Source organism: Falco punctatus (genome assembly GCF_963210335.1).
Source record: "Falco punctatus genome assembly, chromosome: 2".
In the NCBI taxonomy this organism is placed as follows: domain Eukaryota; kingdom Metazoa; phylum Chordata; class Aves; order Falconiformes; family Falconidae; genus Falco; species Falco punctatus.
Window position 1 is genome coordinate 84,248,922 of NC_137581.1, and position 26,690 is coordinate 84,275,611.

At 35.1% G+C, this 26,690-nt stretch overlaps 1 protein-coding gene across 1 annotated transcript in view; it reads left to right on the forward strand.

The window, feature by feature from the left end:
- Nucleotides 1–26,690, forward strand: part of CFAP47 (cilia and flagella associated protein 47) — a 374,253-nt gene that overhangs the window by 169,417 nt on the left and 178,146 nt on the right. The window contains exons 46-48 of the mRNA XM_080377676.1: nucleotides 13,851–14,047; nucleotides 17,597–17,740; nucleotides 18,893–19,066. Coding sequence (XP_080233802.1) covers nucleotides 13,851–14,047; nucleotides 17,597–17,740; nucleotides 18,893–19,066 — 515 coding nt within the window. The remainder of the gene's footprint in view (nucleotides 1–13,850; nucleotides 14,048–17,596; nucleotides 17,741–18,892; nucleotides 19,067–26,690) is intronic.

Here is a 26,690-nt window from a genome sequence, read left to right on the forward strand (position 1 = left end):
GTGTTTGTAATAATCTATGTAAAGATTAACTAAAAAAAAAAATAAATTATAATGGCTTTGTTAAGTGGTTGCAGGGGATTCTTTGGATTGCACTGTAGAAGAGGGGAATAGCAGCTGGGAGAGAACAAAATCTCCATACGCAAATCTGTTAAGTACATACTAAGACCTCCATCATGATCTCAGAACAAAGGTTGCTAACTGACCAGATGGCAGTTCACTGTTGCTTAGCAACTTTACAAATTATTTTTAAAGTGGAAATGTGAATGAACATGTCTGATAATTTTATAATATTAATTACTAAAATGTAGTAAAGAAACTACATTACAGTAAGGAAGTGGTTATTTTACTCTTAGTTCATGCTGCTGCTTTATCCATCAAAGGAAACTGTAAAAATACCTGAAAAAGGGAAGTAATGGAAAATAATAAACTGAATCCTATGGCAGCAAACACAATCTTTCTTATATTTATTTTTTGTTTCTAAGACACTTCAATAGTTGCATGAGGGAGTAGAAATGTTGAGATGACGCAGAACGCTAAATAGGGCTTTGGTAGTGAACTCAGAGAGGTAGTGAGCTGAAGAACAGCTAAAAAGGGAAGTGGAAATAACCAGCTGATAACATGAAACAAAGATGTGTTGAATACCGAGACAGTGCTGGCTAATTCGGTGTATTTATTGTGCTAGTGAGGAAACGCAGGAATATTTACAGAGTATTAGAAAATGTCTAATATTGTGACAGAATTCCCCAGGTGGTGTTCCTGTGGATAGAGGCAAAACATTGTTCTCAAATGAAAATATTTACGTTATCTGAAGAAGCAGCAGTATTTTAGCTATGGTGGTAGCATTCCTTAGGGTGGGAGTAGCTGCTTCTCTGAAGAAATGACAGTGCTTAGATTTATCAAGAAAAACAAGCAAGCTAACTAAAATCAATCCTTGGATCAGAATTTCTTATACGGCAGTAGCAGGAAAAATGTCCAGCCAATATTTTAAGAACTCTGCCAGCAAGGAATTGAAAGTTAAAAATCAATGCCACTCAATACATTTTCTTGTAAAATAGATCTTGTTAAATAACCTTATTACATTTTTGGCAGCATTACAGATCTAATAGATAAAAATAAAACAATATGTTTATGTTACTTCAGTATGACATCTTGATCAAACCCCAAACCATACGCTTCTATGGAACTAAAATAATACATTGATGAGACTGAAAAACTGTAGCAAATTTTGTTCTGAATTCCTTACTGGACAGTCATCAGAAAGTGAGCCCTCAAGAACCAGTACTTGTTGGACAACGTTAGTTACTTTTCATCGATAATTTAGAAGATGAAATAAAGTCTTTGTTGAGTTAGCAATAACCCAGATTTTGTGCAAGAATAGTTAGTTGGAGCTGCTACATAGTTATAAACTGTGTATTTTAGTACAATCAACCATGTAGTAGTATGTGTTTAACAGAGTCTGCATGCTAAACCAGGTAAGAGGCTGGTTTTGGCAAACATTTGTTAGTGAAAAGGACTGATGGTTACACAAATTATCTCAATGTGAGCTCTTTATGCTGAAATGGCTAATTATATCTACAGACAAATTAGAAGCATCATAAGAATTGGGGAGATTGACTCAGTACACAGTATTGGCAGAAGAGCTAGTAGAGAAGTGAAAGGTCTGGTGCCTATAAAACGTTTATGGAAATTCTGAAAGAACTGGAAAAAGAAAAACCACCAAAAATGTCCAGTACTAGAAAATAAAGCTTAGGACAGGAGCAACCCCATGATCACTTTGAATTCTGTGTGCCTGCCAAGCAGTTCAAGCAGAGACCCCATAGTGTTGTGTGTTGTCAGTGTTCTAAGTCTGTACTTACTGCATGTGGAAGGAGGTCATCTAGTAAGTCTGCCATCAGCAGAATGCCTAAAGACACAGTTTAATCCCCAACCCTGCTCTGTTTCATACTGAGATTGTTAGGAAACCTTTGTTCTCATCTGTGCATTGAACTACACTTTGAGTATCCCTGTCTTCTTAAAGCTCCTCTTGAAGATATGCAGAATGTATCCTGTAATTCTTTGTTATGTAAAAATTTTAATATGTAAGAAGATCCCATCACATACCACAGTGATTGTTCGCTGTTGTCTCAGACAGGTCTCTCTGGATCATCAGAAGTAGCCTGGGAAATAACTCAGTTCCCATATATAGCTCAGGAGAAAGTTGACAGTAACACTTTAATGCTTTATAAACCAAAGGATAGTGGACTTAGCATTTAGAAACTTGTGTTAGGCGTAATTAACACTGAAATAAGTTGCCCTTTTTTTAGTGGTGTGTTATTAAATAGTGAAGAGGCTAAAATATCAAGTGGAATTGAACTAATAGCTCAAGTTCTTTAGCAACAAAGTAGCATCCAAAACTAGCTCCATGCTTCACCAAACTAACAAGTTGCTTGTTTCCTTGGATAACACATCCATAGAAATGCTTTGACTGTCTTGCCTCATCTTTGTATGTGTGTGTTTCCAGAGTAAAACTAGTACAAGCTACACTTTGTTCAAGGTTTTACTAATGGATTCTATCTCTTTGTTTCCTCATCTTTCTCCCACCCCTTGCATAATCCCTTATTAATAAGGAAGTCATTCCTTTTTCGGTTAATGGTAAAAGGAAGATGTGACATTGAAGTTAATGGCAAAATTATTGTGTGATGAGTGAAACTACAAAGAGAAGCAAGGACAGCTGGTAAAAAACAGAAGGGCCATGACTTGTCAGTATTAGACTACAGAGTCTTAGATCACAGAACTGTTTGGGCTGGAAGGGACCTTAAAGACCATCTACTTCCACCCCCCTGCCACAGACAGGGACACCTTCCACTAGATCAGGTTCCTCAAAGCCTCATCCAACCTGGCCATGAACACATCCAGGGATGGGGCATCCACAGCTTCTCTGGGTAGCCTGTGCCACTGTTTCTCCACCCAAACAGTGATGAATTTATTCCTAGTATCTAATCTAAATCTACCTTCTTTCAGTTTAAAGCTGTTACCTCTCACCCTATCACTACACTACTTCGTAAAGCATCCCTCCCCATCTTTCCTGTAGCTCCCTTTAAGTACTGCAAGGCCACTACAAGGTCTGGCTGGAGCCCTCTCTTCTCCAGGATGAACAACCCCAAGTATCTCTGCCTGTCTTCACAGGAGAGGTGCTCCAGCCCTCTGATTGCCTTTGTGGCCCTCCTCTGGACCTGCTCAATCAGGTCTCTTTCTTATGCTGACAGCCCACATTACTTCAGGTGGGTGTATTGGGCTTGTGTGGCAAGGTTTTGGTAGCAGGGGAGGCTCCAGAGGTGGCTTCTCTGAGGAGCTTTCCCCCATGTCCGATGGAGCCAGTGCCAGCCGGCTCCAAGACAGACCCGCTGCTGGCCAAGGCCGAGCCCATCAAGTGACAGTGGCAGCACCTCTGGGATAACATATTTAAGAAGAGGAAAAGGTTACTGCACAACAGCAATTGCAAGGGAAGAGAGAAGTGAGAATATGTGAGAACGACTACTCTGCAGACACCCAGGTCAGTGCAGAAGGAGGGGCAGGAGGTGCTCCAGGTGCCAGGGCAGAGGTTCCCCTGCAGCCCGTGGTGAAGACCATGGTGAGGCAGGCTGTCCCCCTGCAGCCCGTGGAGGTTAGCGGTGGGGCAGATACCCACCTGCAGCTTGTGGAGGATCCCATGCTGGGGCCCAAAGGAGGCTGTGACCCTGGGGGAAACCTGCACTGGGACAGGCCCCTGGCAGAACCTGTGGCCCTGTGGAGAGAAGCCTGCGCTGGAGCAGGTTTGCTGGCAGGGCTTGTGCCCCCTGGGTGGCCCAGGCTGGAGCAGTCTGTCCTGAAGGACTGCACCCTGGGGAAGGAATCCACATTGGAGCAGTTCATGAAGAACTGTAGCCTGTGGGAAGGACTCACATTAGATGAGTTTGTGGAGAACTGTCTCCCATGGGAAGTACCCCACACTTCAGCAGGGGAAGGGTGAGAGGAGTCCTCCCGCTGCGGAGGAAGGAGCAGCAGGGACAGCGTGTGATGGACTGACCGCAGCCCCCATTCCCCATGGCCCCGCGCTGCCCGGGGGGAGGAGGCAGAGAAATCAGGAGTGAAGTTGAGCCTGGGAAGAAGGGGAGGGTGGGGGAAGAAGTTTTAAGATTTGGTTTTATTTCTCATTGTCTTACTCTGATTTGATTGATAATAAACTAATTTCCCCAAGTTGAGTCTGTCTTGCCCACGACAGTAGTTAGTGAATGATCTCTCCCTGTTGTTATCTCAACCCACAAGACTTTTTGACATATTTTTCTCTCCCTTGTCCCATTGAGGAGGGGAGTAATAGAGCTGCTTTGGTGGGCACCTGGCACCCAGTCAGGGTCAACCCACCACAGTGGGGTCTCATGAGAGCTGAGTAGAGGGGTAGAATCATCTCCCCTGACCTGCCAGCCACACTTCTTTTGATGCAGCCTTATAACCTAGGGTAAAAATTTTACTCATTACTATGCAGCTATAATAAGGTATACTTACTCCTATAATTTGTTCTTATCAAACCTGTCTTTTCTTTTCTGCTTCCTTTTCTTTCCCAAGAAAGCTTTGACTTCTAATGAAATCAGAGAAGATTAAAGAGTTGTGATAAGCTTTTCAGCAACATAATCAGCAAGTTTAATTAAGTGACTGTCATACTACAGAGGCCCTTCATTATGGAGTGGCTTTAGGTACTCAACCTATTTCCCCTCCATGATCCCTTTAAAAAAAATATATATATATAAGCGTATGGGCTAGGATAAATGTGGAAATAACAAGATATAGTAGTGTTATGATCAGATGTTTGCGTGTATCATGCCTGTTGGTATAGGAACAGGGAATTTGATTTTTAATACTCTACGCTTCTAGGACAGGAGGTTTTATTATTATTTTTATTGATTATTATCTGTCTAACATAACAGGATATAAATTCTGTTTCTACCACTAATTATGAACAGTATGTAGATTGTACAATATAAATACTTTCTATTTGATCACTTCATTAATACGTAACATAATTTCATATGGAGAGGCCCAGTAAATATCCAGGTTGGCATGACTATTGAATTGTAGTCTAATATATACTGGCATTTAAGGAAAGGGTAAAGAAATACTAGACCTTAGGATGATACTTAACGATAGGTACCATTCTTAGTCCTTAGCAGAAAGGGTCTCAGTTTTGTATTCTGCCCCAAAGTTTACATTTTCAGCAGCAACATGGCACCACCAAAGCTGATAGTTTTTGATTCTGTGATAATTTATCAAAATGATACCCATGAATAACTAAGTCTATAATATTGATCTAATCTCAGTATTTTTCTTATGTAGACTAAATTTTATTCTACAGTTAGAAATATGTGATGTTATTTTTCATTGTCATACTTCCAAATGAACAGAGTGCAGAAGAACTAGCAATCAAGAATTAAATTTTAAATAATTATTTGCCATGCATAATTCTTACTGTGAGATAAAAAAATAATTTTCAATGTTGTTGTTTTGTGTTTCATATAGTGGCATCAGATAGCTATGTAAAAATATTTACCTACATTGTATCACCTATAGATGGACTTTTTCATGTTAGTAATATTTTCAAACCACTATATAGATTTCAGGATTTTTAAAACATAATTATATGCTATGTTTTAAAATTTACATTGTTTTTTCATGACCTGCGGTCGACTTTAGGTCCTTCTTTCTGACTTTTAAATGTTGTCTCATATACTTGCTCAGCATTGTGTTTAATCAACACAATTTTTAAAACCTTTTATTTATTTATTTATGTCTCCAAAGCAATTTCCTGGGGCTTTAAATCTATTCTTCAATAAAGCTTTATCAGTAATTCTGTTGTTTCTTACTAGTATTCTGTGGTTCACATGCTGTATAAAATTTCCTGCATCTTAGTGGTTTTTCTTTTTCTGAATTCTTAATCTTTTAAAGCAAAATTACATAGTCACTGTCCAACAACAAAAATTTCGTTCTTTTCATTTTACTGTTTACATTTTGCGGTTTTATTCTAGCTCCGTATCATGTTAACTTTCATAGTTCTATCGTTTAACTGATAGTAAAGTAATGAAAATTTAATTGCATTTGCTGGTTTTAATAATCCAGGATGGTGAAGCATAAATGGGATTAAAAGATGTAACTGGTAGCATTCCTTTTTACTCTTCCTTCATACAAAGGTCTTATTTAAAATATGATTCCGTTTCAAAATGTGGCTCTGAAAAATGAATAATATGGGTCTTTATTTTAGTAGTTTTCATTCCAGCTATATCTATTAGTAGGAAGTTGTTTTGGTCTTACAAAAGTGAGAGGGGTTTAAGTATTAGACTGGATGCATTTATTACCTGCAATAATGAATTCAGTAGATAATAGTTGTATTTGCTATAGGTTGTTTTGGATTGTGAAAAACTTTTGGAAGGCCTTTCACTTGTGCTCTTGTGTGAATAGCCTTATTGCTGTGGTGAAGAAGCATGTTAATCCTCAGAAAACACATTGGAGTATCCTTTACCTTGTCCTCTGGTTAGAATTGAGATTCAGAAGATTCACTGAAACCTGGAGTTTGCCTAGAGGAAGAACATGTGGATAGAGAGCAAAGGCTTCAAGCTTACTTGACGAATGAAGACTTTAAGTGTCAGGATGCTCATATGTAATTTAGTTTTTCTTCAGTGAATTCTGACAGTGAACATCTGCTTGCATGACTGTCAGTGTCAAGGCTTAGCTTTATCTTTGGTGCAGCCTTGAGACATTGTGTTTGTGAGGCTCAGAAGATACTTCTCTAAAGCTGGTGACAGATCTGGTGTTGGCACTGCCTCTTTCTCGTAGTCACTGGATCTGGGAGGAAGACATTGACTTCCTTTCATTGTATTTATTTTATTAATTTTATTTTATTCATTATGATGTGTATATTTGGATATATCATGCTGTGGTTGGAAGAACATTGTGCTGTCTCAGTGTCACTCCCTGTCTTCCTTCAAAAGGTGAAAACAGAGGAACTTTGAATAGAGAGGTTTTATGGCTCAGACTTGTAACTTGATAAGCATCCATCTGCCTTCATGTATTCTGTGCATCTTTAGGCTAAAACAAAGATTTAATTTAGTTGCCAGTCTACTGACTTTGCAATGCATATCTATATTTATAATCTTGATAATTATTATTTGATACAGTTTTGCCTGAAGAGTTCCTGCCATGCAGTCTTATTTTATAGAACAGTATCTGTATAAAAGAACTTGCTGTTCCTGCAAGGGGCATGTTTGACAAGTCAGAGCTATAATATTACCCTTGTTTAGTAGAGCTTATAAATTTGTCTGCTGTATATTTGCTGCTCTTGTCTAGCAGCACAACACAGATTATGGTGGGGAAGGAAGGAAATGGCTATGCATTTTGGTGTAAAGCTGTGAAAACCAAAATAAAAATCCATCCTATTTTTCTCTTCAGCAGTTAATGGAAGATCAGCTTTAACTAACTTTTAACTAAGCAGACCAACTTACTTAGAAGTTGAGTTTATTTGAACAATGTGTTTTTAATACTAAATGATGTTGTTTTAAAAATGAAATAATTTATGTCAAAAGGGGAGGAAAGGCTTTGTTTTGCAAAGTGATGTCTCTAAAAATGTTTGGAAAATCTGCTTAGTAGAGTACTTACGGAGTGAGATAAAATAAGATAAGATAAAATAAGGCTTTCAGCCTTATTTGTCACTGTCTGATTTTCTGACTTCAGCTCCCTCTCCCTCTTTCATTAAGGATTTTTTTGAAAAGTTTTAAAAACAAGGATTCTTGAATGTATAACTGGAAAAATACAGTGTAAGTATTGAAAAGTGCTATTACTATTTTATGAAAAGGAGAATGTTACTGAAACATCACATCCAGTCCTGGTTTCCATACTTCAGAAGGGAGGTGACAAATGAGGAGGGTTCAGGAAAGTGCTATAGTGATTATTCCAAGGTCTTGAAAGTTTGAATAGCTTGATCTTTTGGTGATCTCTGAGGGAAAGAGGTCCTGTTCAGGTTACCTCTAAGTACTTAAAAAGGGAGAATCTTTGTGACTCTAAAGTGCTCTATGCAGAAAGCATAGTGTTTTCTACATAACACAGAGATCTGTAATAAAACAATTTATGATACCTGTGAAAAGATGTGAGTGTGAGGTTTATTACATACTGACATTAACTTAAGAGAAACAACAATCTTTCTACCACTTAATCTTAAAAAATGAAAGTGGAAGCTTTTCTAACAGACGCATTTTGGTTTCAACCATCAGACTAGGGCTTAATATAAGAATTATTTGGTGGAATTCTAATATTAAGGTAAATGCCCAATAATATGTCTTTTGGTATTAAAAGTGAAATAAGCATTTGATGTAGTTAAATTATACAAATGGGAAGGAGAATAAAATACCTAAAAGCTAAACTTTCACAAAAATCAATAGCACTGTACATTTCTAGACACCAAGCTGAAATAAATGAGGACTAAAAAATCAAAGCTAAAGTAAAAATAAGTTGAATTGTTAGAGAAAAGAGAAAAAAAAGACTCTGAAAGTTGGAAGATGGTTATCAGATATATATTATTACATCAGTAATGATAAATCTGTTCAGTTCTTTACAATAATGGTAATATTTTAATTTTCAAATGATTATGCACCTAAGCTACTATGTCCTGATACACACTTACTGTACTTTATAAGTATGTACATTGTTGAACTTTTCTAAGGGAAGCATGAACCTAGAATGCTTTTGGTCATGCCATATAGTTTAGTTTCTTTCCTAGTTTATGAAGATAGACATAGACAACCTAGGCAGGATAATAAAACTAAAATAATATTTTTTGAATGCTAGATTGTACTATTTCAGCATTAAAATTTTCCAGGAATAAGTAAAAGTCCACAACGCACTTTCAAAGAAAAAATGTTTCACCTTACTATCTAATTTAGATTCAGTATCAAAAGCTAATATCAGATTTCTGTTACCTCTTACTACAGGATTTGACAATGCTGGCTGCCTGCTGTTATACTTAGAAAGAATATCCAAAAAGAGCTCTCTTTTTATTTTATTTTTTTCCCTTTCCTCTCCAGGGAACAGATGAAAAAGCTTCCTCCACAGAAATATCAAGAATTGTTAGAGATTTTTTTACTTTCTGGATAATTGTTTCTCCAGTTAATTTATTCAGATTAGTGTGGCATCTTCATGGCTTCTGTTAAAACAACTGCTGGCTTGCTTGCTTTTTTTTTTTTTAATGAAAACATCTTCCCTTAGAGAATTCTAGATTGCAAAAAGAAAGGAATGTGTATTATCATGTACGACAAAAATCTCTAGCTAGGTATTTTTATTTTTTTTTTGGCATTAAGCCTTCAGTACTAATTTTGCATTAATTTACTATTTTTCTGTATGTGGTATAAAACTTGGTCTTTAACCCTCTCCATGTGATACTTCCTTATACATTCAGTGCACAATCTTTGTCTGGTTCTGAGCTCTCTTCTCTGCTTGCAGGAAATTTCGCTTAATCTTCCTCTTCCCCTCTGTTGCTTATTTTTTAGAGATCTTGTCTCAGCCACTTCCTACTTCAAGTCATGAAGAATCACTTCTAAAATTTTTTATATCTGTGAATTTTGGGCATATCTTTCAGAGAGATCTTAGCTTTGTCTTTGTTGTGATAGTAGATAAAAAGACTTTGAATTATTACTCTACTATATTTTTCTCAGTGTAATACTTTATAATTTGTCTAATCCTTTCCAGTAGAAACTATGCATTGGATAGTTTAAGAAAGCACCTTAGCTTTACTATGCTTCTTAAGTTATATTAAGCAAACTTTTTACTTGACACCATTCCAGCAGCCCATTGGCATAGTGACTGTGCAGCCTTCTTGATTCTAAAGCACTTATGAGTATCCTTCAAAAATACCAAGGGGCAAAGTTTAATAAACAACCAAGCCCCAAGAAACTCTGTTCTACTTTATTGTAGTGCCACGCAGATCTTCACTGGTTTCTGAATGTGGTACATTAAAGAGGCTGCTGAGTATTCATGACAAGACATTGAAAAAAGTCTCCACCACTTGCATTTTGAAATCTATTAAGGAAAACCTGCTTCCATTCATTTCTTTTTTTTTCCACACAGTAGATCTTCCTTTTCTGAATCAAGTATATTTAACTATTTGCTTAGATGTGTAATGATTTAAGTGGAAAAAAAGAAGAAATAAAGTTAGCAGCTTTATTGGAAACTCTTCTACAAATCTGTTATATTCAGATAAACTGAAAGTAAATCAGCAAATAAACATCCACAGTGAAAGCGAAAATTTCAAAACATATCAGCACTCATTAAGGGGTTGGTGGTTGCTTTTTTAAGACTACTGAGTAGAGTGATGTTCTAATTCAGATGAGCTCATATGAAGACCTGATACATAAATAGAAGTCAGAAGAGTCTGGGCTTTTCAGTGTGTTGCTTATTTAACCTTCTAGGAGTCCATATTTGCAAAATCAGTCTTCAGGTTAATTTAGCCAGTTATTTGTGACACATGCACGGTGTCAGAGGCTGAGAGAAGTTCACTGTGAAATTTAGATTTGAGCTTCTAAGTAGATAGAACCATCATTGCTGATAAAAAGCTAACACAATGTGCAAGTAGTTGACTAAGTGCTGAAGGTTCATAGTTTCCTGCCTTCAGAAATTGTGCCAACAGATTGTGATATGGAAGAACAGCATTTTTATTCTTGCCCTTTCCCTCCTCCCACAATTTGTAATAGGGTTAGACAGCAATTGCTTTACAAACTGGCATTATTACTAACCTCTAGAATATATTTTTTCTCGCTTTTTAATGTTAAAAGTACTGTCATTATTTTTCTTTGGAAAATAGTTTGTTGGCTAATGCAGTTAGAGGATTAACTTTAAATTCAGGTCAGGCAGATCTCAAATGATGCATTGTAAGATTTTTAAGACAACATGAACTTTGTCAATTCTAGATGGTGATCAGATCATCTTTTGCAATAAGTAAATGGCACAAGATGCTAGGCAGTTGCCATAGAACATGACCAACACTTCTGCATTGTAATTTAGCTTTCAAAGACACTGTGTTCATATTACACACCAAAAATTTTGCTTTAGGAAATACCCCTATTCTGACAACTGTCTCACGACTAAACCCCATCCAGATATTCAGATTGAGGATCTAGTAAATGTTTCCCATAGGCATTTGTCTAACAGAAATCTATAAAATAAAACTGTTTGCCTATTTCACATGAAATATCTCCCCATCAACAATAATAAGCTGTCTAGGGAAGGAAACTAACAAAAGCCTGTATTGTTCTGGCTGACTTTTCACTGCTGGAGAAATGCTTACGGTCTTGTTTACTTCCATGGGTCCAGGTTCTGCTTCCTGTTACATAGAAATAACCTAATTTCTGCCCCTTGCTTACTGTTACTACTTCTGTCTCAGAAATTATTAGGCCAGTTGTGACCCCATGGATTATTTTCATTTAATTTTTGAATTAATTCCTAGGCTAATCTTTACTGAATATCTTAAGAGACTGAGAAAAAACCCAACATGCTAAGCTGAGAAACTTTTAAGCCCAGTTTACCTTATGATATTTAAAATTACCATGAAAAAACATTTTGCAGAAACCCCCCAGCCTTCAGCTATAATTCACAGGCAAGTGATTTCTGTAATCACTTTGATTTGGAGATCCTGCATCACTTCAGAAACCATGTCTGATTGCATAAAATACTTATCATGTTAAATAAACATCAGCAATTTACGTGCTTTCCTTGTCATTGATTGGAATTGATCATACAATTTCAATTATTCAACTGACCTATTCTTCAATATATTTTTTAATGCATAAGAAACAGATATTTTAACAAAAGTAATGTCAAAATAAATATTATAAATATGGAATGGGATGGGTAGGAAGACTTTTTTTGTTCTTCTTTTTAATTTTTTCTATAAGAGATATTTCTGTCTGAAAGTGTGCATTTCAATGAAAGATAATCTTAATTATTAATTATGCAATTTTCATATAGTGTAAGAAATTGAAACTCAAGCAGAAATATGTTGGAGCTTCCAGTACACTGTATTATCTTTCTTCAAATACATGTTGTAAACATCTACTTTACCTTGAAATGCAAGTATTTAAACTTAAAATTTATGTAAATATTTTCTTTCAACATCCTAAAGTAATTTTTGTAGACAGAGAAAATTAGGGACTGTACTATTGAACTGAAGAATGGAAAGGACAGTTTCATTCCCTGCATAACTAACAAACTCAGGTTACTTTTGTGGAAGATAGCCCATGGGGATAACTACTTAGTGACAACATAGAAAAAAAAAGAAATAATTCAAAAATTACTGGGCCATTAATCTTCTCTTTAAAAGAGAACAAACTAATTTATTTCATAGAGGGTTCAACCTGAGGTACAATTTATAATCTTTTTGATAGCCTAGTAATATTGAAAGATTAATTACATCATTGTGTAGGATTAATCTCTTGAACTTGAGCTATTTTTGTGAAAAAAAGAAGTAGTTATGACATGAGGCAGCAGGAAAGCTTCAACTTGGTGTTCATTTTTGGAGGGCTGAGAACTGAGTACAAGGAGTACTCCTCTGTGGAGTACAACGAGCAGTACTCTGTGGAGTACAACCCGAAATGAAGACTGCATTTTCAGTAGTTGTCATTGAACATATTAGAGTTTGAGTCAAGTTGTCATACATATCATCAGAAAATAAGCTAAATTAAGGAAGAAGAAAGGAAATTCCAGAAGAATTTGTCAGGTGTTCCCCCTCAGGGAAAATCAATTTGTTTGAAGTTTTATCTGTAAGGTTCTGTTGTGTCATTACATAGTCTCTGACCTTCATCAGTATCTTTTCCAACTTTGTGCTGTCTTCTAACCTTGGATAACAGTGAAAAGAAACTTACATATAAAACTACAGTGAAGTCTTTACAGCTGCAGTCTTCGTGTAGTTTTTCAGGCTTATTAGAGTCTCTTGGGAGAGTTGGACTGGGGAACTCTTTATGGCCTGTCATGGGAGTTCTTCCTGTGACTTTCCTTTTCCTTTGGAAAATGTCCTAAAATGGTGAGTGAAGTGCTTAAAATACTGTGAAAGAGTCTGATCCTTTCTGTAAGCAAGAGTGGAGGAGGAAGTCTTTGCAGCTGACTTGTTAGACCTGGCTGTGTACAAACATGGACAGCATTTGCATTGCTTCTTCCTTACGCTAGAGGTTCCTGTGGGGAGTTTTTCCTGCATCCTGTGGATTGGGCAAATGGACTTTTCATGATTCTGTTCCAACTTGGACACCTCTGGCTTTTTCATAAACTCAGACTTTCAATCCAAAAATTGGCATAGAAAAAGTCTAATGAGTAGGTCTCGTTAGAAATACTAAACAGAGTTTCGTTCATTGTTGGTGCTACTATTACCCAAATATACTGTGTTTTATATAAATATATATATGTATGTATATATTATTTATTTATCTACATATATATATACTCTGACATCTGTCATGGTAACTGTCGACAAAAATATAGTATCTACTATAATTTTTTGATATTTGCAGAAATATATATACGTTAAACTTTTATACTGCATTTAATAGATCTTTTAAAATACTTCTCTCTGTGCACTACTAAGCCAGCAGAAAATATTGTTCTGATGCTTAAATATACCTTTTTTAGGGAAATAAAAATTTGGCTGTGCTTATATGATAATGGTCCTAAATTATTTTGTTTGTCTTAAATTGTTGTACGTACTGTTGAGGAGACTCTTCTACAGTTTATTGGAACTTTCTCTGGGTGCTCCTTGTGATTTCACTGTTTCTGAAAAGCCTTACAACATTGCAATGTTTTGGTTTTGTTTTTAGATAGAAGTGATTCTGCTGATCTTCCTATAAAATTCATTCCTCGCTACACTGGTTGCTACCACTGTCAGATTCTTCTGAAGTCCTCCTGCGATGTTCGCGTCTATGAGATTGAATGTGTAGTGAACACAGACCACACTGAAGCAGAGATTGAATTTCTAACTCCGGTTTACCAGGCAGTGATTCAGGATATTCCAATTGTAAGTTTACTACTAGAAACTAAACTGAGATTCAGGATTTTTGACAACACTACGCACACAAATGCCTGTAGATACTGACGAGTATTATTACTTAAAGTCCATATTGGTCATAATATAAATCTTGTTGGGACAAGTAGCTTCTGGCAGTTCTTACAGTAAATTATTCGTTTGATGAGCTTATTTCTGATGTTGCACTTCTGTCCTGACAATTGTTAATCTGTTACTTAATAATGTTACCACACTGAAAGTGAAAAAAAGGAATTGTTTAATCTAGGGAATATAGGTATTGTTTCTGGAAGAATAAAAGGAGAAATGTTGAGGAATAAAATAGAATAATTGTTTACATATAATTTAAAAAATATGACAAGCGTAGGCAGTATATCATATATAGTTTTATCATATCTATTTTATATTTAAAACCCTTGAAACATGAGAAGTAAGACCAGAGAGTGAAGATGGAATGTAGGCTGGAATATCATCTCCCTCAGAAAATTATTGCTCATATTTTAGAGAACTTTCCTGATTTAAAATAGAAGAAGAAGGAGAAAAAAAAAGAAAAAATATAGGGAAGGAACTTAAGCTGTGACAGAAAGGGTAGATTCTTTAAGAGATAAAAATGGTAAAATATTTCCTAAGATTTGAACTATGGTTTGGTCTATGTATGTCACCTTTTGATATCAGAGGCACTGAAGACTATCAGTGAGTTAATTTATGGAAAAATGATTCTGAAATTTTTGTAGACATAAGAGTGGAGGCAGATTCTAACAAGGAGACTTAATGTCTAGGGAAAGACCATACTGTGGATGTTCTGTGAAATACTGAAAGTAGACAAGGAACTAGTTCATTAAGAAAGAAGAATAAATAAACAAAATAAAAGGAAATCATATTACAGTGTTTTTTTGTACACATAATTTTTAAGATATTAATATTTATTAAACATTGTTTTATTGAATGCTACATTAGCTGAAAAAAAGCTACTATATAACTCAGAAAGGTAAGAGGTTTTTCCACCTTGTTTAGACAGAGAGTTTCTAAACAGGTTGGCTTTATTCCTTTTCTCTCCCCCCCCCCCCCCCCCCCCCATTTCTGAGTGTTTCTAAGTATGTGCTTTTACATTTCATGCAGGAATCTTGCTTTTTTACTTTTAAGTCCGGCTTGTTTTCTTAGCAAGGAAATAAAAAATACCGCAACTGGAGCATATACTCTGTGCGTGTGTGTTTGTGAGAGTGAGAACATATATCTCTGTCTCTTTCTGTGAAATGCATACATGCAGTCACAAATTCTGCTCTGTTATGCCCTAAATTTGCAAATATCAAACACTGATGAACAAATAAATATAAAAATATGAAGTTTTTTTTTAAAATGAAAACATCTTTCCTTAGAGAATTCTAGATTGCAAAAAGAAAGAAGCGTGTATTATAATGTCCTTTTACCTGAATCTGAAATCTGTGATTGGTTTTTGATGTGGGAATTAAGGCTGAACATCTGAAGTTTCCATGATTCTCACAAGCATGAGATGAATGTAATTGTTCCATCAATCACTTTCCGCCTCTCCAGGTATAGGTCCTATACATGCAGCCTTATTATGTACCTTGGATTTAACCACCTAGCTTCCAGTGAAAAGATTCTAACTCCCTTTGCATTAATTGTGTTTCTCATTGACTTAACCAACTTTGGATAAGATTCTGCATTAAGCAGAGATCCTGTATGAATTAGGTTATTAAGTAATTAAAACTGTTAATGCACAAGTACAAGGGAATAGAATTTAAATATTTTATTTTCATTTTCCAACATTTGTTGTTGACCTTGATATGTTTCTTTAGAAGGTTTTAGAGAAATTCACACTATATTAGAAAGATTTGTTAGAGAAGAATTTCAAAGTGACCCTGTCTGTCAACTACATTTCTCCAGCTGACAAGTTTTTGTGTCTGAGATTAAGAAGAAATACTAGTACTATGTATTGATGTAAACATCACTAGTGCAGACAAAGGAAACATCTGATACCAATGGCACTAGAAATCATTAAGAATTAAACAACTTTAGCCCCCAAATATTTACTGTCTTCCACTTTTCCTTACCAAAGAATAAGTGTGGTGATGTTTTTCCTCTATCCACCTTTTAAAACACTAGATTAGCAAAGGGTGACCAGTTTTAAAACTGGTCAAGCTGTTTTTCAAAAAATCAAGTTGTTCCTGATATTGTGGAGAAAAAACCCATGAGAATAAAAATAATCTTTTGTTGCCTTTTTTTTCTTATCATTTTTATCCTTAACACGATGATACCAGTTATTTTTTTCCATGTTTCTATCAGAGATGATGTAATTGTTGCTATTACAGAATTGGAGACCACAGTGGTGGAAGTATTTTGAAAAACTGAGGCACTATACACTTCTCAATGTTCCAAACAGGCATTTGTGGTCAACTACTAGGAAATTTGCCTCTTAGTTAAGAATTAAGCATTAATCATACACGTTAGTCAAACACTGGATACTGCAGGTCTTGTGCCATGCCGTGGGGTTAACTCTCATGACCACAGGTGGTGGCTTTTAGTTTCTGAAGTTAAGATAGCTGAGCTTGAGAAACTTTCAAAGAAGGAAATGAAGATTGAAGTATTATCTCTATTCCTCCAAATCTATTGTTTATCTTTGATGTTTATATACAATTTTCCATGGATGAACACCATTATGAGTCAAAGGATTTCTTCTGGTTTTCATAGATTGATTAAATCAATCTCTGTTTTGACAAGGCATGTATTAGCTCTTGAATGCCAGTATACTTACTTTTTCAAATGGATGTTAACCTTTCTGCCGACTGGATGTTTGGTCATCTGGTTCCTTCAAACAGCAGGAGGCTGAATAGCATTATTTTAGTTTTACTCTTTTTATGCAGCCCCCAAGCATGTATAAGTCACTTTCTACCATAATCAAGCAGTCTTGTGATACACCTGGATGCAAGACAAACACGTCTCTGAAATATACTTTCATACTACTTAGGACAAGCATTCTTTAAAGTAGATTAGTCTCTTGAAAGACCAGTTTCTGAGCATAGAGGACTGTAAGTATTCCTTTGGAGACAGAATGCTTAATTCATAAGCAAGACTGAACCTGTAATGTAGTCAGTGGCCAAATGAAGCAATATATGCTAATACACCACGTCAGCACTTCAAAGAGGTACATTAAAAGGGACAGCATTTTAGCAAGCATTAAACAGCACCATAGATACTAGTAAATGTTTATAATGATGCTTATAAATTCCATCTTGACCGTTAGTTACATCATGTACATACTCTTTTAATGCGTATTGCTGCTGACAGTATTGCTACTGATAGTATTGATAACAGTACCTCTGGTTGCCAGGAATAAAGATTTTATTTTTTGGCTTAATTAATTTTAAAAATACACTGTTTTATTCCCCCCAAAGGTAGTTTGAGCTAGTACTTTGGGAAAATGAGTACTATGCTCTGATTTGATGATAACTGCAAGTAAAAGCTGAAATGCATGTTAAAAGCTTTAAATGCATAATCTAATTTACATCTTTAATTTAATTTCAGAGTAACATGTCCAACCAGGACTGGAAACTTGAAGCAATTTTGGAAGGACAGGGTTTTTATGGCCCTTCTACAATAAATGTAGGTCTAGGTGAAACAGCTCTGTATCCTCTCATGTTCAAGCCTGTTACTGAGTGCATAACAAAGGTAAGAGGGAAATTAGTTTCAACATTTGAAAAGCATGCTTCTGTCAAAAAAATTACATCAGTGTCCAAATTATGAAAGTGCTTAGATATTTACAAATGTTAAGTATCTTCTTGAGAGTCTGAAATTGAAAGATTGCCTACTAACTGAAGTAAAAAACCAAAGGAACTCATTTTGCAGATCTTCAGATTAGGCATGATAAATTTCCTCACCACATTTTATTATCTCTTCCTTTATTTGCTCTTCTATCAAACCCTCCATTTTTACGAAGCGACCAGTTACTCCATAGAGATTTTGAACTTTGATCATAAAAATGTACATTGTGTTAGTATTAATTTAAATGCATATATTAAATTGTATTTAACTATCTAAGTAATAAAGTAGTAACATTGAGTATTTCCGATTGCATGCATACATCACAAATTTGTTTGTGATGGGTACTTTGTTTCATAAAATAATTTCTGTTACAAGTTAAGCCACTACTGAGAAGCTGCTTTTTCCATCAGACTAAAACTATTTTGAATGCTAAAATAAAAAGCAGAGCAAAGGCTGCAACACCTTTAGCAAGAAGTATATTATTTTTGCTTGTATACTAACTGTGAGGTTTTAACTGCAGCTCACTATTCAAATGTTTGAATTGCCATAGCCAAAAAAAAAAAAAAAAAAGTTCTGTGAAACATAAGTAATCCTTCTGCATACATTACCAACAAGATATAATGTAGTTTAGGAATCCAGTATTGTAAAACTATTAAAAGCCAAAACTCCTGGATCCTTTGACAACAAATAATGATGAGGAACATTTTAGTTGAAGGGCAGATGGAAGTGATTGAGTAAAGCTGTATTTTATATGAGGAACAAAGATGCATGAGAACATATTCTCGGACATTTGTTTTCCAGGAAGAAGCCAAGACGCATAAAATCTAGAAATATGAAGACTGTATATTGTTAAATTTCATATTTTAGAATAATTTAAAGTAAAAGCTTTTACTGCTTTAGTTTTCCTCTCTGTTTAATGAAATGGAAAAGTCAATAGGAATGCTTTCTTGTAAGCATGCTTTGTTGCCTGGATTTAAGATTAATAAACTAAAGGAGTTGGTTTGTCAGCCAAAGGAGACTTTTACAGTCTGAAACTTTTTTCTTCTTTCTTTGTCATAGGGAAAGTTTATTCTGCGAAACAATGCAGCCGGCACTGAAAACATCTTCAGCCTTAAGGGAATAGGGAAGAAACCTCTGGCACAGGATTATATTATGATGGATTGCCAAGTGAGAAAGGTCACTCAAAAAATTTTATGGGTGCCCAATTATACCAAGAACAAGTTAACGTACAAGGTAAATATTTGCAATAATGTGACAACTATTTTTCTATCCAAGTGCCTATGAATTATATATTACAATAGCAAATATTATTGTAATTGCAGATATACTATTAAAATTCATGTATCCATGAGAAATTGTATCTAACTATAGTTTATAGTATATGGATATATAGTGAGGAAGTCTGTGAGGTAGTATATGATTTTGCTGTATGTTCCATGGAAAATGACTTCTTAGTTTTATAATCTGGTTCCTAAGTGGACAACATTTCTGCAATTGCACTGTGTTTATTTGCTAGTCTTTCCTCACTTCCTCCTCCACTGGTTTGAAACCAGTGGCCAATTTCTCAGTTTTTTAAATCAGAGAAGGGGCTTAAGAATTCCAGAGTTTTTAAAATCTTCATAAAGCATTGGAATATTACAGAAAAAGGACAAAAAATATTGTCCTACTAAGGGAAATATTTCAGCATGAGCTCACTATGTATCTGTTTCTGATGGCCTAATGGCCTGGCCAGTCAGTGCTTGCATTTCTTGGAACAAGTTATAGCAGTTAGTGTCTTTTGCCCAGCTGTTGTTTCAGGGATGTTGGAGGAAGTTGTGCGTGTTTGTTGATGGGAAAGAAAATTTAGAGGAAATAAACAGAAGTTGTTAAAGAGCAGTGGGTCACTGAGGAAATGGAGTTGGAGGTGCTGAGATAGTTGAGATTTCAGTGGAGGAACATCCCTGCTCAAGAGGTTCATTTTATTATTAAATATAATCCTTATTATTTTCCGTTGTTTTAGTTAAATATATTTTATAGGTGTATTTACACAAACACATTTGCCTATTTTAAAACACTTGTATTACTATCACTGCACGATTCTCCTACTATTTGTCTTGTCTGGATGTTTAATTTGGAAGTGAATCAAGTATTTCAGCAGTAGTTCCCCATCCATGTACAGGACCCTGTGTCATATGCCAGCTAAGGCAGAATGTACATTAAGGCAAAAAGATGACTTCTGCTTTTCTTCTCAGCTACAGAGGAGTTCCTGAGCAAGAACATCTTGGTCCTTGCTCAACAAAAGCCATCTTTGTGACTGTTACGGCTTTTAGAGTAGAAAGAATCTAGATAGTATGGCTGTATACTGTTTGCTAGGAGGGCTCAATCTGTGAAAACAATGCAGTAGAGCACGCCCTAAAAATTGTCAGCATATGTAAATATATATTTTTGAACAGAGGGTTTTGAGGTTGGTGGATCTTTTTGGTTATGTTTTTTTATTTGGTTTGTTGTTTTGGTTTTTTTTTGTTTATTTGTAGTTTTTCTTTTGGAGGGAGTAGGGAAAAGGGGAGAATGTAGAGTCTAGAAAATAAAAATTTTACTAGTTAACTAGTGCGGACTTGTGAAATGAGATCTTTTGTTCTCTGCCTTGGTGCCAGTAGTACCAACTACTGCTTTACTCAAAATGACAGGTGTTGGTAGAGAGTGACTTCACCTTATTTTATAAAGACACCTCATGTGTATACCAGAGCACTCTTCTTTTAGTTAATGGGAATTCATGGCAATGTGAAATTCTTCCTTAAACTCCTGCTGGTCTCCAATTTTTCACTGTTACAGGAAGATTTACATTTAGTAAACTTTGTCTGTCATAAAAAAAGTCCAGTTTTTTGACTCATTCTTAACCCTCCCAAACAGAGTAAGAAATATATATTTTGGGCATCACCAGCTTTGACATTTTTCTTTTAAACAATCTTAGCTTTTTAGATGTGCGTGCATTTACATTTATAATACATTTGTACTTTCATCTCTGAAAGAACTGAATGTTTTTGAAAGTTGACAATGGAACTATTTCCTCTGCTTTCCCATTTTGTGCAAACTCAGTATTTTTTGTGCCCATAAAAGTGAAAGACACTGAAATAACAAACTTCAAAACTGATACATTAAAATTATGCATTGTATGTCTTTGTCAGAAACATTGAGTTAAATGGATTTATGACAGTTGTAATTATTCCAGGGTGAGCTATGTTTGATTGAACTTTGACCTTGAGAGTGTTCTCTGGGTACCAAAATCTGGGGTTTGGGTGTTTTTTTTCTTCTGCTTGCTTTTGTGGTGGTTTGTTTTGCCCCACCCCCCCCACCTTTTTTTTTTTTTTTTTTTCCCTCTGTGAAGTAATGCTTGACGGTCTGATTGTGTGTGCTCCTTTTGCTCTGGACCTTTTGGTGGAGAAGTAGTACTGCCAGCTATTTCATGCTTGTATGTGTGTAATTAATTAGTGTGAAGAATGTATTTCCTCTATGCTAGGATTTTACCCAGAAGGTGTTGCAGGTCAGTTATTGAAGCAAGATGGGCTGGAATTGTTGGAAAAGGCACAATTACAAAACCTACCAGTGTCTGGAAAGTGTCTCCTCAACAAAGCAAACAATATTAATCACTTCCACCACTGTCCAGCAGATGTCATGTAATGTCTTGCACTGTTCTTCTAGTGAGGGAAGATCATTTGCTCGCTTTTAATTCCGAAAGGCCTAGTCTGTAAATTAGGATTTAATCAGTGAATCCAGAACATGATCACCATTATCTGTAGTTATTAGGACAAAGGGGAAAACCTTCTGTAATAGGGGCCTGTGACCAAGAACCTTGTTAGAAATGTGAAATTAGCTTTATTTACTCAGAAGCGTATAGCACAAAGGGCAACAGGAAAAAGAAGTGATACTAATTCTGTTGTTGTTGTTTGTTCCATGCTGCCTGATTACTGTAATTTCTGGATAGTCTGTTGTGAAGCAGAGCAAAACAGACTGCAATTTTGTCTTTGTCAGTGTTTCCCTTGAGGGCAGTTGCTGACAGCCCAGTAATTCCTCCTCCTTTTTAATCCAGAATCTTTGAAATTTTACTGTATTGTCCCTTAGCTAAATTGATGATTAAGTAGAAGAAATCTTGTCAGTTTTGGTAGGGGCAAAACAAAGAAAATCCAGACAGTAATAGTTATAGAAATGTTTTTGATGGAATCTTGTGTAATTTTGTTGGCTAGTGAATATCTTCATTATTGAATTGGTTAGTTGATTTGCCCTGTATGTCCTCTACTGATGGAATGTATCCACTATACAAGGTAACTTCTCATAGATTATCTTGGATGTACATGATATTTTTAAAAAAAACTTCAGTATTTAATTTACTGGAGTAATAAGGCTCATCTTATATCAAGAATAGTACAAGGTGTGCCAGTAGGTGATGAGCATAATTTACAGGCATGCCCACAAACAATTTACTGCACAATGAATACCTAGCAATAAGTAATTTAGCTGAATTAATACTTGGGTAATTTTGCCTTTGAGGTGTAAATTTAGCTTCACTATTTCATTTTAATAACTGAATATATTAAACTATTAACTTGATAAAAACTCATTTCATTAAAAAATTAATTACATTGTATATATGCTACTCTGTTTCTCAGTATTCACCATATTTATCTAATGGCCTCAACCAAAATAAGGGTACTACTGCAAAACTGAGTATTTAAAGTGAAAGTTAAGTCTGGGAGGAGGAAAGGGCAATAGTCTTTCTTTTCCTCCGTTAAGCCGCCTTCCCTCTGAATAATGCTTTTCTCATTTCAAACACGTATGAGTGTTCATGTCTGGAGCCGCAATAATTTGTGTATGTGTGGTTTGCTTGTCTGTGTAACCATTAGTACGTATCAAGAGAGTTGGTGAGGGAGGAAGTGCCTTTGGAATTCAGTGGAGGTCATGTGCATGACTCCATCGGCCTACGTTTAAAAAATGGTAAGCAAAACACTTTCAGTGCCCACAAAGCATTCCATGAATAAAAAGACAATTTCCATAAATTCCTTTGAAAAATGCGAATGTTTTATGAACTCTTTCCTGCTGATTGATGTGCAAACCTTAGGGGAATATTGCCACCGTGCTTTTCATGGCTGGTGCTAGGGGACATTACAACAAATAGCCTTTCTCATGATGAGCTTACTCCTGGGTCTGAAAAAAGTTACAAAAGAATTCATAAAGAATTTGTGGACATATAATGTCAGCCAGAGAGCACATCCTTCTCTGATACTGAATAAGAGGTTAGTGACTGTAATGTAAGTGGATTTTAGTGGCTATAAAATTAGATTAAAATCATCCTACAAGAGTAGGATGTGTAAAGTATTTCTATTAAAAATCCAATCTGTTAGTCTCATGACAAAATTTTTTATACCGTTTTCCTTTGATTTTTGTACAAAACTCTGCTGAATATAAATAATTGTCTGGTGTGGTGATGGTTACTTCTAATGACAGCTTTGATAGTAACTTTAGCTATAAAGATGCCTAGTTCTTTCAAGGCTTGGTTTTGCAGTAACAATATAAAACTGTTTAACTGGTTTTCTCGGTGTGGTTCAGAATAGATGTCATTAAAGTAAACTCTCCAGAGGAATTGCAAGGCTCAGATAAATTTCCTTTCAGGTATTAGGTTATACAAGCTGTTAATAATTTCCAAAGGTATTGTAGAATAGATACATTAAAAAAAAATATTAAATCCCCTGTTCTTCAATGTATTTCTGCCTATCCTCTGTACATCCATTTTAGCTCTTTACAATGCCAATGAAAGAATAACATGAAGGTTGAGTATTTGTAACAAATGTCTCAAAATAACAAAATTATTTACTGTACACCTCTAATGAAGGGCTTCCCTGTTCAGGATAAGTCTTGTTTGGTAATGTTTGTGAGGTTGCCTGAAAATAAATTCCACACAACTCTTGTAACCTTATTGCTGAAGGTTGTATACCCTCATCAAGTTTGTACTCTTTAACCACAAGTAAATCTGTGTATTCCATAATCCTTCTGATTTTTTCTATCCATCCTATTTCAATCCTTTTGGCTTCCACATTACCTGCCAGAGCTTCTCTGACAGGCTTCACTACAGAAAAAGCATTTTTCATAGCAATAATGAATAGTACAAAGGCCTACAGAACGTAAGAATAACCGTAGTTATTGGCAGGATTGTGTTTTTTGTTTTTTTTTGGTTGGTTTGTTTTTTTTTTTTTTGTGTGTGTGATTACTTGCTATGAAATTGTTTGATCAGGTAAAGGTATAGTAAGCTCTTAGGTCTGATTTTTTTTCTGAGATAGAGTAGATAGGTCTTGGCAGGTGGCCTCGGTGGGTTGTGAAACAGGATTTTGTAGCACACTTTTTTTAGAACTCTGGGTTGCAGCTGAACAAGTGCGAATTATGTGGGGAATCTACTCAGTGCAATGTAAAGATGTTTTATTTCAGTGTTATAATATGCTGATGGCAAAAGAAAATATAAGAGTTAAAAATTCCTAATAACTCAGGAACCTGCGAGGAATGCACAAAGGGAGAGCTAGGGAAAGTAATGGAGTCTTCTTTTGAAACATTTGTCATTCTTGACAGCATTGAAAAAAAAATTGTTTATCAGATTGATCAGTGACTCTCACAGACCCAGTTCTGACATATTTCTGGAGCATTAACTTTTTAATAAGTAGGGCCTGTCAATATTGTTAAACAGACATGAAAAATAATTTCCAAATGGAAACCTTGAGCATATTGCTGTTTGTTATACAAAGAGATAGGGGAATTTCAGTATATTTGATTATACTCGATATGTCCGCTCACCACTTTGGCTTGATGTGTCAGGTGACATTTTTGAAGTTATGCTTATTTGGTTATTCACGTCTGGAAAAAATGATTTTTTTTTTACCATAATTTTGAAGATTGGCTTTTCATTCCTATTCATCCTAAATAGCCATGTTACAGTTCTGCAGAATGAGTTTTCAAACCTGTGACTGATAGATTAGTTTAAAATTGTAATATTTTGTAAATGTGCTCCATTTATAATTTCTGGCTATGTGTAAATAATGACTTGAGATATAAGACAATGGAGAATGCTATAATTTAAAAATTAAATCTTTGGAGATGGATTTGAGCAAATTTTCTGCATAATGATAGCTAATAATAATTTACAGTTTGTTTTCATTGTTTTATTTTACAGTTCTTATTTTCTGAGTGATACTGAAAAGATGTAATATACATTGTGTGGGTTTGAGGATATTTGTCATTACAGAAATTCAGCATTTCTTCACTGAGTTAATTGTAGTGATCGCATGATAATTATTACAGCAACTTTGAACAGCATTGATGTTTCTTATGTTACACGTTGTCTTTCTAACAAAACCTATGCATATAATGCACCTAATTTTGTTATGAACTTGAAGGACTGATAATGATATGTGGATCCAGGATGTAAAACAGAAATTTTATTGGAAATTCTATTCCATTTTAGCTTATTTTTTACTTTATTAGTTTTTTTAAAATGTGTAATACCAAAGTATTTTATTCACTATCAACAGGAGTTTTTTTACATTGCTCAAAAAGATAATTAATTCTATTTTACTGTGAAAATATGAGAAATAGTAGTGAAAGACTAGTTTAATAGTCTATCAAACTCCTTTTTTCTTGTTTTTTCTTTATTAAATTGCATGGTGTGATGGAGCTTGGGCTTATACATTCCTCTAAAGTATTTAATAAACATCTTTAAAATTATGTACTAATTATTTACCGTTTTTATATTAGTTCCTGATTGATGTGAGATTTTATTAATGAAGAAGAATATTCTTTCAAATCTTTGTAAATGGGTATAATTCATACATTAACTATGGGAAGAATAAATCCATATATTTTTTAAGATGATAGACCTGCTAGGGTATAGGGATAAACATCTAAGTGGAAGTTTGTCTTTTCCTAGTTTGCTTATAAAGTTAAAAATTTTTCACACATAAGATCACTTGGTGTATTTTCTAATGGTTATGCCAAGGAATGTTACAAAGATGTTAAAGGATGGAAGAACTACGAGTAGAAGTTTTTACAAGACAGCATTAACATTGATATGATTGGGGTTTTGGCGATAGGATACTCACAAAGATTATAATTAGAATCCACAATGTTACATAGATTGCAGGTGTATTAAATTGGTCAATATTTTAAGAAACTGCAGTTATTCTTGCCTGATAAGTTCTGTGTGTGTGTGTCTGTGTGTGTAGATCCACCTGTTTCTAGCTGTATAAATACTGTATGTAAGTATGTACCTATGCAACCCCACTCTTGATATGATTCTGTCTTAAAAGGAATTTAATTTTTTGGTATCGAATGGGTATGGAATCCAAGATTTCCTTTTTTCTGTTCCATGGTTCTCATGAGAGTGCCTCTCGCCAAAACATTTCCAGTTAATGTACTCTGTATGCACCAATATTGTTGTTAGGTACAAGTTCTTACTCTTTTTCTGGTGTAGAATTATTCATAATGATACAGTTTCATTACTTTTTTCTTGACATGTTCATATTTATTGGGATACTGTTGAGACAAGATTTTTGTCTTGATTCAGGTTTGATCATTCCTAAATTACAAAAAGTTCTATGAACGCTAGTCTTCTTTCCATAAATTCCAGTTAATCTATCTGTAATTGTTCATTGCTCCCTCCTTGCAAATTATGACAAATGCTAATGGACTGCCTCTCCCACTAACTGGTAGAAGCAATTCCATATGATTCCATTGACTCATATTAGATAGCTTGTAAGTCTGAAGATTTTTTTTTTTTTATAGAAGAACCCCTGTTTAAGCCCTATTTTCTTACTTCAAAATTTACTTGCCTAATAATAATGAT